The following is a 14,093-nucleotide window of genomic DNA, read 5'->3' on the forward strand; positions in this document are numbered from 1 at the left end:
AGTAAATTACAAAAGAAGACAATGTTAAAAGACACTTCATAGATAACAATGAAGCCTTTTGTTTCCTCAAGGACTTGCAGGTAAGTTATTGTTAGAGATGTTGTGACAGTGAGTGACCCTGAGAGTTAAAACGTGTTTATAAACTCATCTGTGAAGAATTGAGATGTTAGAAATGTGTTAGGAAAGTTATGAGTTTGGACAGTTTGAAAACAAACTCAGTTAAATTCACTACTTTTCGCTTCTTTATCTTTCAATGTTGTTGGAGAGGCTTTTTGTGTGTTACTGTAAAAAGTGTTTTTCAAGACACACATACAATAGGCCTTGTATAAGATAGTCTTTGGCGCCATCGTGTGTTCAACATGATAAAGTATAAACAGCCGGCTCTTTCGTTCTTTATTTTTTACCCTATTTTACCTGGGGCTTATCTCATATAGTGTGTCTTGAATATAGGACAAATAGCTATTTTCATTCAGCTTTTTATGACAATCAGCACAAACAGAAATTTGTCTGATAAAGAAACAGTCTGGTACGAACATCTTTGCTCTTGAGCCTAATGTATTTGTGCATTGTCCGGATAAAAATAATAAATAGCCTAAATAAATGAAGGGGAAAAAAACAAACGAAAAAAGAAAACACTTGTAGCATATGTAGCATATTAATTGGATTACTTTGAAAGCAAACAAATGTGTCTATTCAGTGTAAAATATCAAAATCAGAGGCTAAGTCAAGAAAAAAAAGATAAATGGGATGGGGGTAGGAAAAGAAGAGGCAATTTTAAGAATTAGGACACCGGACAAGGCCATGTCTTTAATTGTGTAGGGAATTTAATAGAGACAGGGTTTTAATTAAAACGAAAATAGAAAGAAAATGTTTTCTTAAAATATACTTTATCGAAGGCTTCAGAATATAGAGGAATAAAATACAAGTTTAAATTTTTAAAGAACAGCGGACTTTTTTCCGGATAGCTGCAATGATGTTCATGCACTATCTGGAGGGTGGAGGTAGAGCGCTAGATTATTCCGAATCTGCCGTTAAGCAGCCAAAGAAGAAGAAGACGACGAACTGTCCCTTTCCTGCTTCCGTAACTTTGGTCACGTGACTGTCGTTTAGCTGCAGAGAACGGTGCAAGGCTAGCTAACCCTCCAGCTGCGGTGCATCCACAGAAAGGGCTTCATTTATCAAACAGAGCATTTATAGGGTTGTTTTAAAGCAAAATGGAAATCGGAACCGAAATTAGCAAGAAAATACGGGTGAGTAGAGTGGCATGTGCGTGTTATTGATCTCAGAAGTGTTATAAACATCCGAGGGGGGGTTTTCTAGCCATGATAGTAGCTAGGCGATAGCTTTAGCAGCAGAATGTATTTGGAAACCAGTACTTTTAACTAATCTTGTGCTTACTAAAAGAAATAAAAAAAATCACCGAATTTTGAATTGCTGGTGACTGAAAGGGAATAGCGTGTTCTCGGATCTGCAGCTGCTAACGTATCAAATTACACTTGTTTTGCAGGCTGCAATCAAGGGCAAGCTTCAGGAGCTCGGTGCTTATATCGGTGAGTGGTGCACGTGCCTATTATTATTATTATTATTATTATTATTATTATTCATTTATGCTTGAGTTTAACCCTTATTTTGTTTGTTTCTTGTGCTGCAGACGAAGAGCTTCCTGATTACATTATGGTGATGGTAGCAAACAAGAAAACACCCCAACAGATGGCTGACGACTTGTCTCTATTTTTGGGAAGCAACACGATCAAGTTCACAGCCTGGTATGAGGAATGCTTGAATTGTCAGTCATTTAACAATAGTGTGTGTTTGTGTTATGACTCTGACATAATCTGTTCTGACGCAGGTTGAATGGGGTCCTTGAGAAGTTGAGGTCGGTGGCAGTTGGTAAGTCTGTGAAGTGCTCACTTAATGTTTACAAACTATTAAAGCACATTTTAAACATTATGAGCCCGGTCCATCAGGCTCAAGAACAGCTTCATCCACTGGGCTGTCTGGAAGCTGCACTCTCTCCCCTAACCGCAACCCTGACCAATATGCGTCAAGTGAATGAGAGTTGCACAATTTCAATTTATACAATTTTCCGGTGTGTTATGCATGTGAATTTCCGATATGTCTAAATTGTGGTCGTTTATTTGTATGCTATTGCTAGTGTCAGCACGGTCGCACAGCGGTTAGTTATTGAATCCCACCTGGACCGGATGGAAATTAGCACAAGGCTACAATCCGGTGTGGCGCGTTTACATGCATGAGAGACCCATGTATTCATTAACATGCACTGACCCGACTAAATAAAAATGAATATAACAAAAATGGATAAATAAGTAGTAGATTTTAATTTAGGCCAGAACAGTAAGAAACGTGATGTATATCTATGATTTTGCAATGCAATGTTCTTAAATATAACTGTAAATGTATTTCAGAGCCCGGATCTTCAAAATATTCACTGGAGTCAGACAGTAGTAAAAGGCGTCCCTCTGAAAGCAGCAGAATTGAGGAATCCAAATCAGTCTCCAGCTCTCGCTCTGAGGCGCGTGTTTCCAGCTCTGCATATGAAAACAGGTAAATAAATATTGTTTATACTGAGCCCATTTCACACATGCGCCCCAGCCCTCTGCATTTTCCATGTAATGTCAGGATTAAAGGAAGAAAATCCTGACTTTATCCTGACATTGTCTTGAGGAGGGTGTGTGAATTTGGTTATGGAGATAGAGATTTAATGATTTCTATTGTGTTTAAGAAGAAGCTCGTCATCCAGGCTTACATCTGCTGTGAAACCCCTGGTGGAGTCTGTTCTTTCTGAAGCGGTTATTGACATCAAGCCTGACATGGATGATGACCTGATTTCTGATGAGCCCGTGGAAACCGCTGCCAACATCAGCCGCACACGCAGTTCAACAAGCAGACCTAGTATTGAGATCTACAGACCTGGTCAAAGCAAGTTCAGCTCCATAAACTCTGCAGAGTCGCACTCCAGGCATGTGGAAAGCAGAAGCAGCAGATCAACCAGAACCAGCGTCAGTAAGGTATGTGTAGCCTACATTCAATTTATAGAAATTTGTTTGTAGGGCTTATTGGCAAATTGTTATTGCAGTATCAGATAAGGGTATCCACATTGTAAAAATCAGCAATATGCCAAAAATGATTTTCCATCTGAGTTTTACACACTTCTTTTGCTATCACAGCCTGAAACAAAAATACCAAGATAAACCAGGTTTATCTTTTGATTATGTCAACGTGACACTCCGTTGTTAGACGATTTGACACATTTCTCATCTTATCATTAGTTCACACAGTTTTCAGACTTTTTATCATAACGCCACAAGGTTTGGTCAAAACTACTAAACTTGTTCTTACTTATAAACATACTTTGACCAAAGCGTTGCCTCTTTTGATACAGAAACCTAAACATAGATCTAAAATCTGTGAGCTCTCAACTGCTAATTGCAAAGAACTGACTCCTGTGTCTAGTCACACATGCATTAGACATGAGGAAGACAGATTACAGCAGAAATATACTGTTCATACTGGACTATCATGGGACATACTGTGTTGAAATAGTTTAGTAAAATATCACAATATTGCTGTTGCAATACTTTATCAAATATTGTGAGATTTATTCTCATTTCATGCTCCCCTGAGGTGTTAAAAGTGGTCTATACTATTCTATTTCTTTAGCCGGAGGAGTCACGGAAGCGTAAAGCTCCAGTTGCAAGCTCAGTGGTACGCGTGAGCAGAACAGCAGATGATGACAGTGATGAAGTTGAAGATGAAGAGGCAAACTACGGCAGCAGAGGAATGTCCAGTCGTGTGTCCCTTCCCTCCAAACCAGAGCGAAAGTCAGTCTCCTGTTCACGCTTGCCTCACCTTTGTTTAAGTGTAAAGTGTAACCCTAACCCTGTGTTTCAGACCTACACTGCCACCAGCAAAACAAGCTAATAGGAATCTGATTCTGAAGGCGATATCAGAAGCCCAGGATTCCATCACCAAAACCACAGCATACCCGATAAGTGAGTTTTCACTTTGTGTAGATTATAAACAAGTACATTAATAGAAATGGTGTTCAATCGTAAAAATACACAAGCTGCTATATATTCTGCTAAAGTTTCAGATTTGTTTTGCCTGTTCAATATGCATTTTTTCAACAACCATTAACATAAACTGTCCAAATTATGTGTGATCAATCATGATGTTTTCAACTCATCAGCCACATTAAAGTGAGAACCCATGATTTACTCATAAAATGTAATATAATCAACATACCATACTTAAATTAAGGATTGGTTTCACAATTCATTTTCTGTGGAGAGAATCCAGATTGATCAGTAGCTGACAACTCTGGGAACCCGAGTGTTTGTTGTTACACGAAGATGGCCAAGACGGCTTGTGTTGTTTGTTGTTTATCGATGGAATCCCTAAAGTCCAGCTGTTAGTGAGCCCCAAATGTGTTCAGAAGCTTCTTAAAAGTGGCTTTTGTAGATGCCAGCAGTGTGTTCCACATCTAAACGACATGATTTATTTAAATATAATCGTCAGAGTGTTGTCTATTTCTCATACATGTATTTGTAACAGTCCCACAGCGACAGACTGTTCCTGTTGCCCCACGAACCCGTTTGTCCACAAGTGAGGAGATGACTGCAGCCATTCAGCTGGTCCAGGAGCACCTTCACAGCCTGGCCCCCAGAGCCTACACCTCCACAGAGCTACCTCAGTCTAGAACCAGTCTGTTCTCTGCTGTTGTTTAAAGTGTTATATTTGTTCTTGAGACACGTTTATTTATGAACGTCCCCTCTCTTTTCAGCTTCCTCCAAATCCTTAGCATCACGGCTGCAGTTGGATTCTAAAGAGGGCAGTGAAGCAGGGGTGCAAGCTGCAGTCAGTAAGTCAGTTTTTACCATTTTAAAGCCACATTGATGGGCATTCAGTGTTAAAGGAATAGGCCACCGTTTTTACATGCTGAGATATGTTCTTACCTTAGCTTTGACGTTCTTTAGGACCTGTCTGGTCTTCCCCCGTGCCTTCAGTCACCTAAACACAGCGCAGACGGCGTTAGCATTTAGCCTCTCCCTCTCTCCACTATAGCTCGAAAACAGGTCAAGATAGAAGCTACCAAGCTCTTCCACGTTTTCCCTATTTAAATATGGTTACGTGAAGTGTTACACTACAAAGTATTATTACACAAAATTAAACAATGTGGATTTTCTAAGCGGATAAAAGGGGGACCTATATTGTAAGGCGTAATAATACGTGTGTGTTATGTAGTTTGGCTTTATCCATTATTTTAACGTGTTCTCAAATATTGCGTAGGTGTGGAAGTAGCTGGAGGCCCTGATACTCGCTCTTTCATAATGAGTAAGCCACAACTTGAAGAGCCTCCAGCCAGAACCCCACAGCGTTCCCTGGATATTTCATCTGCCGCACTTCGCACCATCCAGTCCAGGTACCATACCCTTTAATTGGAAGTTGATATTAGTGTGTATTTGATCTTGATTGATTAGTATGTATTATACTTTCACTGAGTCAGCAGCTGGATGGGTCGTTAGCATTGGCGCCTTTACTTTTATTTTAGGGTTTCTGGTAAGCTTTCTCTGCCCATTCATACATTATACATTCCATCCAGAAGACAAAAGATCCAACAAGTATAGCAAATACTAAAATTAAAAATATAGATGTATGGACAAAATAAGCGAGGCGAGGTGGTGGTTTTGGTACTACTCCGAAAGCTAAATACTTGACATGAAAGTTGAGAACCACAGGGCCACAAGGCTAATGTGCATTTCTTCTCTGTTTTACAGTAAGGAGCCAGGCGAGTCTGCCAGTCCAAAGTTTATAGTTACCCTGGATGGTGTTCCCAGCCCAGTGGGGAACTTTGTAGATTTTGAAATGGAAATGGATGACGTTAGACCTCTTCCTCGAGAAGAGCTCATGGAGAGCAGCACTCAAGCCAAAGTCAGCGTTCTTCAGAGACTCCAGGCAAATCCACTGGTCGAAGGTACAGTAACAACAACAAATTAGATTTTTAAAGGTTATGTTTGAGGTGTATGATCGTAGTAGTTTATAGAGGTAAGTTAAGTTTATTAGTTGAGCACCTTTTACAGGGCAAGAAATAAGGCACTACAATAAAACTATGGCAATAAAATTTGAAATACAAAAAGAATACAATATTAAAATTATAAAATACAAAATGTATTGGTGTAAAGATGATATGCACCTGGATGATGCACATTGTAGAACTCAGGGGAAAGCAAGCTGAATAAATGAGTGTAAGGCTTGTTAAAAGTCTGTGGACTCAGCCTCCACTCTCTCCTCATCTTAAATATGTGCGTTCCTGATTGGAAGACCTCCGTGTTCTGTGTCATTTAAGAAGTTCTCTCCTATTCTGGAGCTTGACCCCTACAGGGGTTCACTGCACAAGCACGTTTCCCTTTATGTGAACATACCATTCCTCATTTGAAAGCCAAGAACCTCCAGAATTCAGTCACTTTAACTACTGTAGGCCTGCTCTAGCATTGATTAGGTGCTGGGATTTTGCAAGTGAGAGAAGGTTGAGATTTAATCATGGTAACATAACTGGGGGACACAAGAGGTCAATGATTATAAAATATTTACAAAAAAATCTTACATACCCTCTTAAATATTTTGTATTGGATAATCATGGTGTTGTCAATGATTGAATGTATTGTTTTACTATATAAGATGAGATGATGGACTATGAAGCAGCAGAGGGAGAGAACGTCCCAACAAAAAGGCAAAAAGTGATGGAACGCTGCAAGTTCTGGCCCGCCTGCAAAAGTGGAGACGAGTGCCCGTACCATCACCCCACAACTCAATGCAAGTAAGTGTCACATGTTGTATGTCGCAATAAGTATTTCTGAATGTTGTTATAACGTATGTGATTCATTTCTTGTAGAACCTTTCCCAGCTGTAAATTTGGAGATAAATGCCTTTTCATCCACCCAAATTGTAAATATGACGCCAGGTGCACAAAGCCAGACTGCCCTTTCACTCACGTCAGCCGCAGAGGTACAGCTGCGCCCCCGTCAAGACCAGGTTCATAACACTTTTTTTTTTTAAAGTTATTATGTTCTAAACAATTGAAAATAGAAAGTCCTTCCAACAATTTTGTCCTAACCAAGTGCTCCGTATGTTCTTAGCGCCACCAGTGCAGACGACAACAGTGTGCCGCTTTTTCCCAGACTGCAAAAAAATGGACTGTACATTTTATCACCCCAAGGTACAGATTACAAGTATTAGATCTACTTTAAAGCCACACTGCAAAGCATTTGTGCGTATCAACAAACACTGCAATATGCTAATAAATAAACAAACATCTTCCAAATGAACATCAAAGACACAGGCACTGCTTTTTTTGGAATAAGACCAAACATATCTAAGCCTTCTAACTGCGATTAAAACAAAGCAGCTCTATGTCCACCAACACAAACTGGCGATGTCCCGCTCCTCACATCACACGCCAGGTCTGAGGAGACGCAAACCCGCTCACTAATAATAATAAATAATAATAATAATGAAGTCAATCCTTGTGTTCAGTTCTATTTATGTAGGGAAACAGTGTGGCTTTAAGATTCATAGCATGAAATGTATAGACCAGTACTTTTGTTTGATATACTCATGATGTCTGTGCCCCTTCGCAGGCTTGTCGCTTCGCTGCGCAGTGCAAACGAGCTGGATGTTCCTTCTATCACCCGACCACCACTGTACCACCAAGACACGCACTGAAGTGGACAAAAGCCCAGACCAGGTACACACATGTTCAATTTATAGTTAGGGCTACACAATATGAGAAAAACTGTCTATGCTATTGGGATATTTTACTGAACTATTTCAACACAGTACGTTCTGTTTCAAAGAAATTCGTTTTTTTGTTTCACAAGATTTAAGTCGCAAAGATTATTTTGAAACATGTTGTGGCTTCTTGTGACATTCTGTCACAGAGCAATGGAAATAATGATGTAAAACATCATTATTTCACCCTGCTCCATAATGATTAACCATAAATATATATAACTAATAACTATTGTTCTGTTTGTTTGTTTTTAGTTAATGCTCCCCAGAGGATGAAAGGAGGATCCGCTCTCTTATGGATATAATTCTTATTTTATTCTATTTGGCTAATTTTTATTATGTTTTCATAAGCATGTCACGTTGTCATATACACGAAAAAAATTAAAAACATGTTACATTGAACAGTGTATTCGTCTTCTCTATTTACATTAGTAACAAGGATTCAAAAGAGAATCCATGGCCAGGTCTGACTCCTCCCACAGAGCATGTTGTTACAACTGTGGTAAACTCCTCCCGGGCAGAGCCGCAACACGGCACCACAGTTCTGCCAGACCTGTTAATCAAAGACGTAAATGTAAGTTCAGATGTTTTATGTTTTATAATGTCACAAGATTGAATCAACCACCTGGATGACTGAGAATCTACTTCGATTTATGGGAGAAATGACTCACTCTTCCTGCATCAAAAATTGTCTATCTACATTTTTTTCCTCAAAAGTCTTCAAGGGACTAGTTGATTTAAAACCGTAAAAATAAGCCTTTACAAACACGGTTTAATCCCGGGTCAGTAGTTTCCTAGAAATTTATGATGTACCAAAATTCTCTGTAATTGTCCTCTGAAACGCCCCTGTCCCACTCAATTCTGTTTTTATATGCGTTATTTATTGCATACTTAAGCTTGGATACCCTTTGCCATCTCTATATTAAACACACTCACATCTATAAGACCATAAGTAAACTACAAACTGAACTTCTGATCTGGATGTGGACTGGGGCCTTTCTGTATGCATCATGAAAATTACCCTGTTTATTAACCCCTTACTACCAGGCGTATTTTTAATCTGCTTTTTGCATTCTGTTTAGTGCGAAACTTTAACCAATCAACAAGTTTTACATAACAAAAATCAAAAACTTCAAGATTGACAAGCATTCTGAACCTGTACAGAACAAAGCGCACTGACTTCATATTTACTGGTTAAGTAACACCAAATAGAAAAGAAAGAATAGTAGGAATTCTTTGTTCTAATGCTTCTAGTTCTGTTTTTGTTATGTCAATCAGCTTTCACTCTCTCTCTCTCTTGTCAACTCATTTGGACACTGCTAAATGCCAAGTATATGAAATGTGTGCCCTTGCTTTTCAAAAATTCCAGCAATGGGAGAACATGTTTTTGTGTGGGAGGACTGTTCAGCCAAGCAAAGCTGTTTTGGTCCTGATCTTCTTTTTTTTTCTCTCTTCATGCTATAATCTTGCACCACCAAATGCCACCTCGCGATGGGGACAAACAAGCTAATCATATTTGACAAGCTCCAAGATCAGGTGCGATATTGTTTCTGAAATGCATGAAGGCATGAGAATTTTCTCTCGGTTTGTCTTTTTTTTTTTCACTTGCAGTTGCTGTGTTGGAAAGTCTTGTGGAAATCACCTAAAGCTCTTGTACGTGGTGAAGTCTCGGTCAAACGTGGACATGGATGGCCTGTCTCTTGGGGATCAAACCAAAACATAATGGCTGAGAAAGAGGAAGAGGGAGTCCCTAAGAAACCAGACCAAAAGAGATAAAAGATATATATTTATATTTCAGGTTTTGCCTTTCAGAACATCTTGTACCTGCTAACCCATGCGCTATTTCTGTGGAGTTTACCACGGTATCACTTTGGGGCTGGGTTTCCATCAGACATGTGATTTCCAGGGTAATGCAACTTTGTTTTCTGACTAGAAGTTGCATCAAAACTTATTAGGCAAACAGATAGAGAGATAGATGGGAGGAGAGAGAGAGAGAGAGTGAGAGAGAGAAAGAGGGGGAGGCAATCAAAGACGAGAAGAGAGAGGAGTTAGTCATTCATGTGGTGAGCAAAAGCCTCCTCAGAGCTACTTTCTCTCTCACACAGACACAAACTTCATAGAGCAGACGTGTGAAGAACGCACGAGGGCTTGAGGGCAGCTTGGCCATGGCACAGGGCTCTGACAGCAATGACACAAGCTACAAGTCCCCGTCCCCAGCAAGTAGAGCGGTGAGTATGCTGCCTATTTCATGTCCTCAGTTTACACCTTACTATTGGCACATGCATTTTGAGTGCCCATTTTGGCCACTTTTAAGGCGTCGCAATGGGTTTTCACATGGGCTGCAGGCATTACTCAACCAACGTGTGTAGGCTTTTGTGAATTGCACGATTCATCTCATGCCTAATTAGAGCGAATCCATTGTCTGTTTCGAGGGCGCAAACTGTGAATGACGGGGCGAGTGTCAGGAACAAAGTGTGTTGGACTTGCATGTGTCCGCAGTAACGTGTCCTAAATGTAAAACAATAATGGCACACACTGTTATTGATGCAACTTTTGTGTATAGCGTTGTACAAGTACTAGCTTTCACACCATGTTTATTTGTAGAGTACACCATGTAGAGCTGATTGACATTCGCATTTACTAGATTTACTTCTACAACTTTTAAACCACATTCACAACCTTAAACTATTTGACCTTCAAGGCATACAATCCAAATGTCTAAGCTGGGTGTAAACCATATCCAAACTTGAGAAACGCCAAGCTAAAATGCATTACTGAAGCATAAATGATGAATCATCTCTAATTAAAAACGAATAAAGGCTCAAATTGCAGATGATGGTGACATGTGCAACAAGTCTGACCCGTGTAGTAACTGTCACGGCACCTCTTATCAAGTAATATCATAAAAATCAAACGGACAGGAAACAATGGGTACGTTCTAGTTAACCAATGACTCAACCACTCCCAAACCCAGCCCTTTCCTTGTTAGACCGTCAGACAGGCAGCACGCCATTCGCACACACATACACCTGTAGTTGGAGAGCTTGAACAGTGTTTTATTGCCTTTCTTTTTTTGACCAGGGCTCCTCAGACGATGTTAAGAAGGTGATGCGGCGAGAGAAGAACAGAATTGCTGCTCAGAAAAGCAGGATGAGGCAAACTCAGAAAGCGGACAGCCTACATTTGGTAAGACTTTGAAACTTAACACATCACAGCTTTCATTGCGTTTCATTCTTGACAAAACGTTCGAAGCGGCCAGAATTAGGATTGCCCTATAATTACTCTCTGGTGGTACCTGACCATGTGGCGATGTGTCATGGCTTCTGCTGTCACTTGTCTAAGTTTGCAGAAGCCTCACGAATAAATTAGCACGTGTGGGCATCCCTCTTTAGCATACCAGAGAGGCAGAGAGGATGACTACAACTTTTGCAATACACCAACTATCTCTATGTTTAGTTTTAAATTGTATCACATCTTTACAGCAGTGGAGACTATTTTGCTGCAGCAGAAATGTCTTCCTTGTGAATTAGTAAAAGTCACATTAATTTGGTTTTAATAAAAAACAAACAAACAAAACCAAGATTGATGAATATGAGGAGAAAATGTCAAATATACCCTATACATCATTTCACTTAAATCGATTGCAGTTATACCACAAATGTACCCAGGGCAGTATCTATTGAGTAGGTGTTGAAACCTTTATTAGGCCAATCTAAAAGCCAGTGTGATGGGAAGTAATACGTCCAAAGAATACCTATGCAGACTTCCCCGGCAGTTCTTCACAAACACACTTTTGTGGTTTTGCTTTTTATCGCGTCGCTTGATAAACAGGAAGGTTATTTTCCCCCGCGGTGACACCAGGCAGACTTCCTGTTTCCTCCGTAGTAGTTTTTGGTGAGGTTCGAAGTTAAATGTCGTGGGCTGAGGCAGGGGAGAAACACTGCAATCACTTCTTGTAAACGCTGAGAGAGCAGTGGGCAGTGTTTGGCTAAGTGACGCATGAGTCTGTGGGGTTTACCCAGAGTTGTGTGACAGTAAAGACCAGCATCTCTGTTTCAGTTATGATCGGGCGAGATGTGACCTTTGCATTACCAAAGTGTCTGTTCGCGCTCACATTTCACTTGAAAAGTGGGAAAGAACATGCGGCATTCGCAGGTGATAAATATGAAAAAGTACCCCACAAAAAGAACATTTACTAAAATGAGACGTTTAAAAGTATACGTAGGCACACTCCGGCTGAGCTTTCTGTTGAGACCAGTGCACATGTGCATATAAGCATAATGTTTTACATTGTTTATATCAATAACCGTCTAACTTTTATACATTCTGGCCCTCGTTCTTTTTGTAACTTGCTACAGCAAATCATCTGTCACTATCAAACCCTGTCCACACCCATGTTTGCTATTAAGCTGCTAAGGTATCAGCATAATGTGTAATTTTTAGATCTATTATGGCGTCGATTTTTATTTCATTATCCACTATTGCAGCCATTACGGGACGTTGCGCCCCCCTTATCGATCTGAAAATCTGTTGGGGCCCCCGAATAATAGTATATTTACTCTATTCTGAGGAATTTGTTATTATTTTATATCTAAAACTTCATGAAAAGCAACGTTTAGCCATGACTGCACGGTAAACTGGTTTATAGCATAATGTTGCAAAGAAATGTATATTTCCTTATAAAATCTTTTTTCCCCAATGTACTTGTCTTGTAGACAAGTGCCCCCCCCCCCCCTGCAGTGCCAGACCCCACTTGGGGAGCCTCTGCACTATTGTATTGTACTCATTAGATGGATGTATGCGTGGCTGGGAAGCTATAAAGGAGTTGCCCCTTGGGGATAAATAAAGTTATCTGAATTTGAATCTAACTAAAAAAAAATATGACCACAACTTTCCATCTTCAGCCTTGCTCAAGGCCTAAGTGTGGGTCTTTCTGTGTGGAGTTTGCATGTTCTCTTTCTGTCTGAAAACATGCAGATAAGGTTAATCCTTCAGATAGCCACAGTTGATCATGAATGTAGCTCAAGATCTGGAGGGAAAGTAAAGTGTAACTGAACAGCTATCGTGTCCCTGTCAGTGTCCCAAGGCGATTATACAGAAGTATTTTACTTTTCTATTCAGAGAGTCCTGGTAGGGGATGTGGTGTCTTGTTATTAACACAAAAACTGTCACTATAAACACCAGTCAAGATTCCCTAACAATGTATTTTTCAGGAGAGTGAGAACTTGGAGAAAGAAAATGCGGCACTGAGGAAGGAAGTGAAACAGCTGACTGAAGAGGCCAAGTATCTGTCCTCTGTGCTGAGCAGCCACGAGCCTCTGTGCACGGGCCTCACCCCCACCACCCCAGACCTGATCTACCCCTCCCATCACGGCGCCTTCCACCAGCACATCGCCGCCTCACACTACCAGCACTGACCCCCACCCACCCTTGTGCCCCAACAGACCACCTCAATGGAGCGACTCGACCAGAGTTGTACTTACACATCATCAGCCTCTTTTTTCTTTCTTTTTTTGGGCCAAATTTTGATTCATCTTCCATTGTATTCTCCCAACACTGCTGCATCTTTAAGTATCACTGGTTATGTCCTCAGCCAACTAGAAAGCATCGTGCAGCAACATAACCTGGAATGTTCTGCAGTGTGGCTTTAAAATGACAATTAGGCTTTGAGGACAACAACATTCTGTCTACACAAGCCAATGACAGCAAACTGTAACACGGTCACTATTTATTTTAGCTTCTGCTCATTTTTGTCTTGATCTGTGACTGTCTTGAATTGTACCAGTCAATGTTTACAAAGGGAGACATGGACAGACATGACACCAATTACTGTATGCTATTGAGGAAAGTATTTTTGTAAGCAGCAATTTAATGTATTGTCATACAAAGATGAATGTTGTCTTGTATATGAAGTCATTTTATGTAATTATTTTTGCTCAGGAGCCACTGACAGATGTGATTGTTCGACAAGCAGAATGTACCAAAGCAGGAGAGCGGACCATTTGTATTGTGATATCTGAATAGTGATTGTACAAGAGACACGTTATAGCCTATTTATTAAATGTGAAGCCTCGCGCCTCTTCTACACCTTGTCTTTCACATGAGCTTTCTTATCACCAGGAGACAGGGTGTGCGTGCCTGTTCTGTAGGTGATACAGAGCACAACCGTTCTTGATGCTATCAGTCTCTAGATGGCAGTGTTTGGTAGCACCTCACCCGTAGTAATAGTGTGGTGATGGATTAGAAAAGGCATTGTACCTAAAAGTGTAATAATATAATTGCAT

General features: G+C 40.3%; 2 protein-coding genes across 4 annotated transcripts; both read left to right on the forward strand.

Moving 5' to 3' along the window:
• Nucleotides 1-1,138: 1,138 nt before the first annotated feature.
• zc3h14 (zinc finger CCCH-type containing 14) lies at nucleotides 1,139-8,394 on the forward strand. Of its 2 annotated transcripts, none has more exons than XM_079572298.1 (17): nucleotides 1,139-1,250; nucleotides 1,508-1,550; nucleotides 1,652-1,766; nucleotides 1,850-1,890; nucleotides 2,427-2,565; nucleotides 2,744-3,029; nucleotides 3,682-3,842; nucleotides 3,913-4,013; nucleotides 4,576-4,725; nucleotides 4,805-4,882; nucleotides 5,311-5,443; nucleotides 5,799-5,995; nucleotides 6,700-6,838; nucleotides 6,914-7,053; nucleotides 7,158-7,237; nucleotides 7,659-7,765; nucleotides 8,065-8,394. In XM_079572298.1, the coding sequence occupies exons 1-17, from the start codon at nucleotides 1,215-1,217 to the stop codon at nucleotides 8,066-8,068; spliced, it is 1,950 nt and encodes a 649-aa protein (XP_079428424.1). In that variant the 5' UTR covers nucleotides 1,139-1,214; the 3' UTR covers nucleotides 8,069-8,394. The 2 variants fall into 2 exon arrangements, with proteins under 2 accessions (XP_079428424.1, XP_079428425.1); XM_079572299.1 differs by having other exon boundaries at nucleotides 2,747-3,029; nucleotides 8,065-8,389.
• Nucleotides 8,395-9,105: 711 nt separating this feature from the next.
• batf (basic leucine zipper transcription factor, ATF-like) lies at nucleotides 9,106-13,872 on the forward strand. Of its 2 annotated transcripts, XM_079571664.1 has the most exons (4): nucleotides 9,106-9,345; nucleotides 9,915-10,037; nucleotides 10,891-10,995; nucleotides 13,023-13,872. In XM_079571664.1, exons 2-4 carry the CDS (start codon nucleotides 9,975-9,977, stop codon nucleotides 13,224-13,226), a joined length of 372 nt encoding a protein of 123 aa, XP_079427790.1. In that variant the 5' UTR covers nucleotides 9,106-9,345; nucleotides 9,915-9,974; the 3' UTR covers nucleotides 13,227-13,872. The 2 variants fall into 2 exon arrangements, with proteins under 2 accessions (XP_079427790.1, XP_079427789.1); XM_079571663.1 differs by lacking the exon at nucleotides 9,106-9,345 and having other exon boundaries at nucleotides 9,539-10,037.
• Nucleotides 13,873-14,093: the final 221 nt, after the last annotated feature.

Source organism: Gobius niger (assembly GCF_951799975.1).
Source record: "Gobius niger genome assembly, chromosome: 15".
NCBI classification, from domain to species: Eukaryota; Metazoa; Chordata; class Actinopteri; order Gobiiformes; family Gobiidae; genus Gobius; species Gobius niger.

Bases quoted from the DNA above. Each gene is read 5' to 3' on its own strand.
- zc3h14 (XM_079572298.1), top strand. From the start codon at position 1,215: ATGGAAATCGGAACCGAAATTAGCAAGAAAATACGG. The intron at 4,014-4,575 runs GTGAGTTTTCAC...TATTTGTAACAG, and splicing joins AACCACAGCATACCCGATAA to TCCCACAGCGACAGACTGTT. The intron at 7,054-7,157 runs GTTCATAACACT...GTATGTTCTTAG, and splicing joins TGCGCCCCCGTCAAGACCAG to CGCCACCAGTGCAGACGACA.
- batf (XM_079571664.1), top strand. From the start codon at position 9,975: ATGGCACAGGGCTCTGACAGCAATGACACAAGCTACAAGTCCCCGTCC. The intron at 10,038-10,890 runs GTGAGTATGCTG...TTTTTTGACCAG, and splicing joins CGTCCCCAGCAAGTAGAGCG to GGCTCCTCAGACGATGTTAA. The intron at 10,996-13,022 runs GTAAGACTTTGA...TGTATTTTTCAG, and splicing joins AAGCGGACAGCCTACATTTG to GAGAGTGAGAACTTGGAGAA.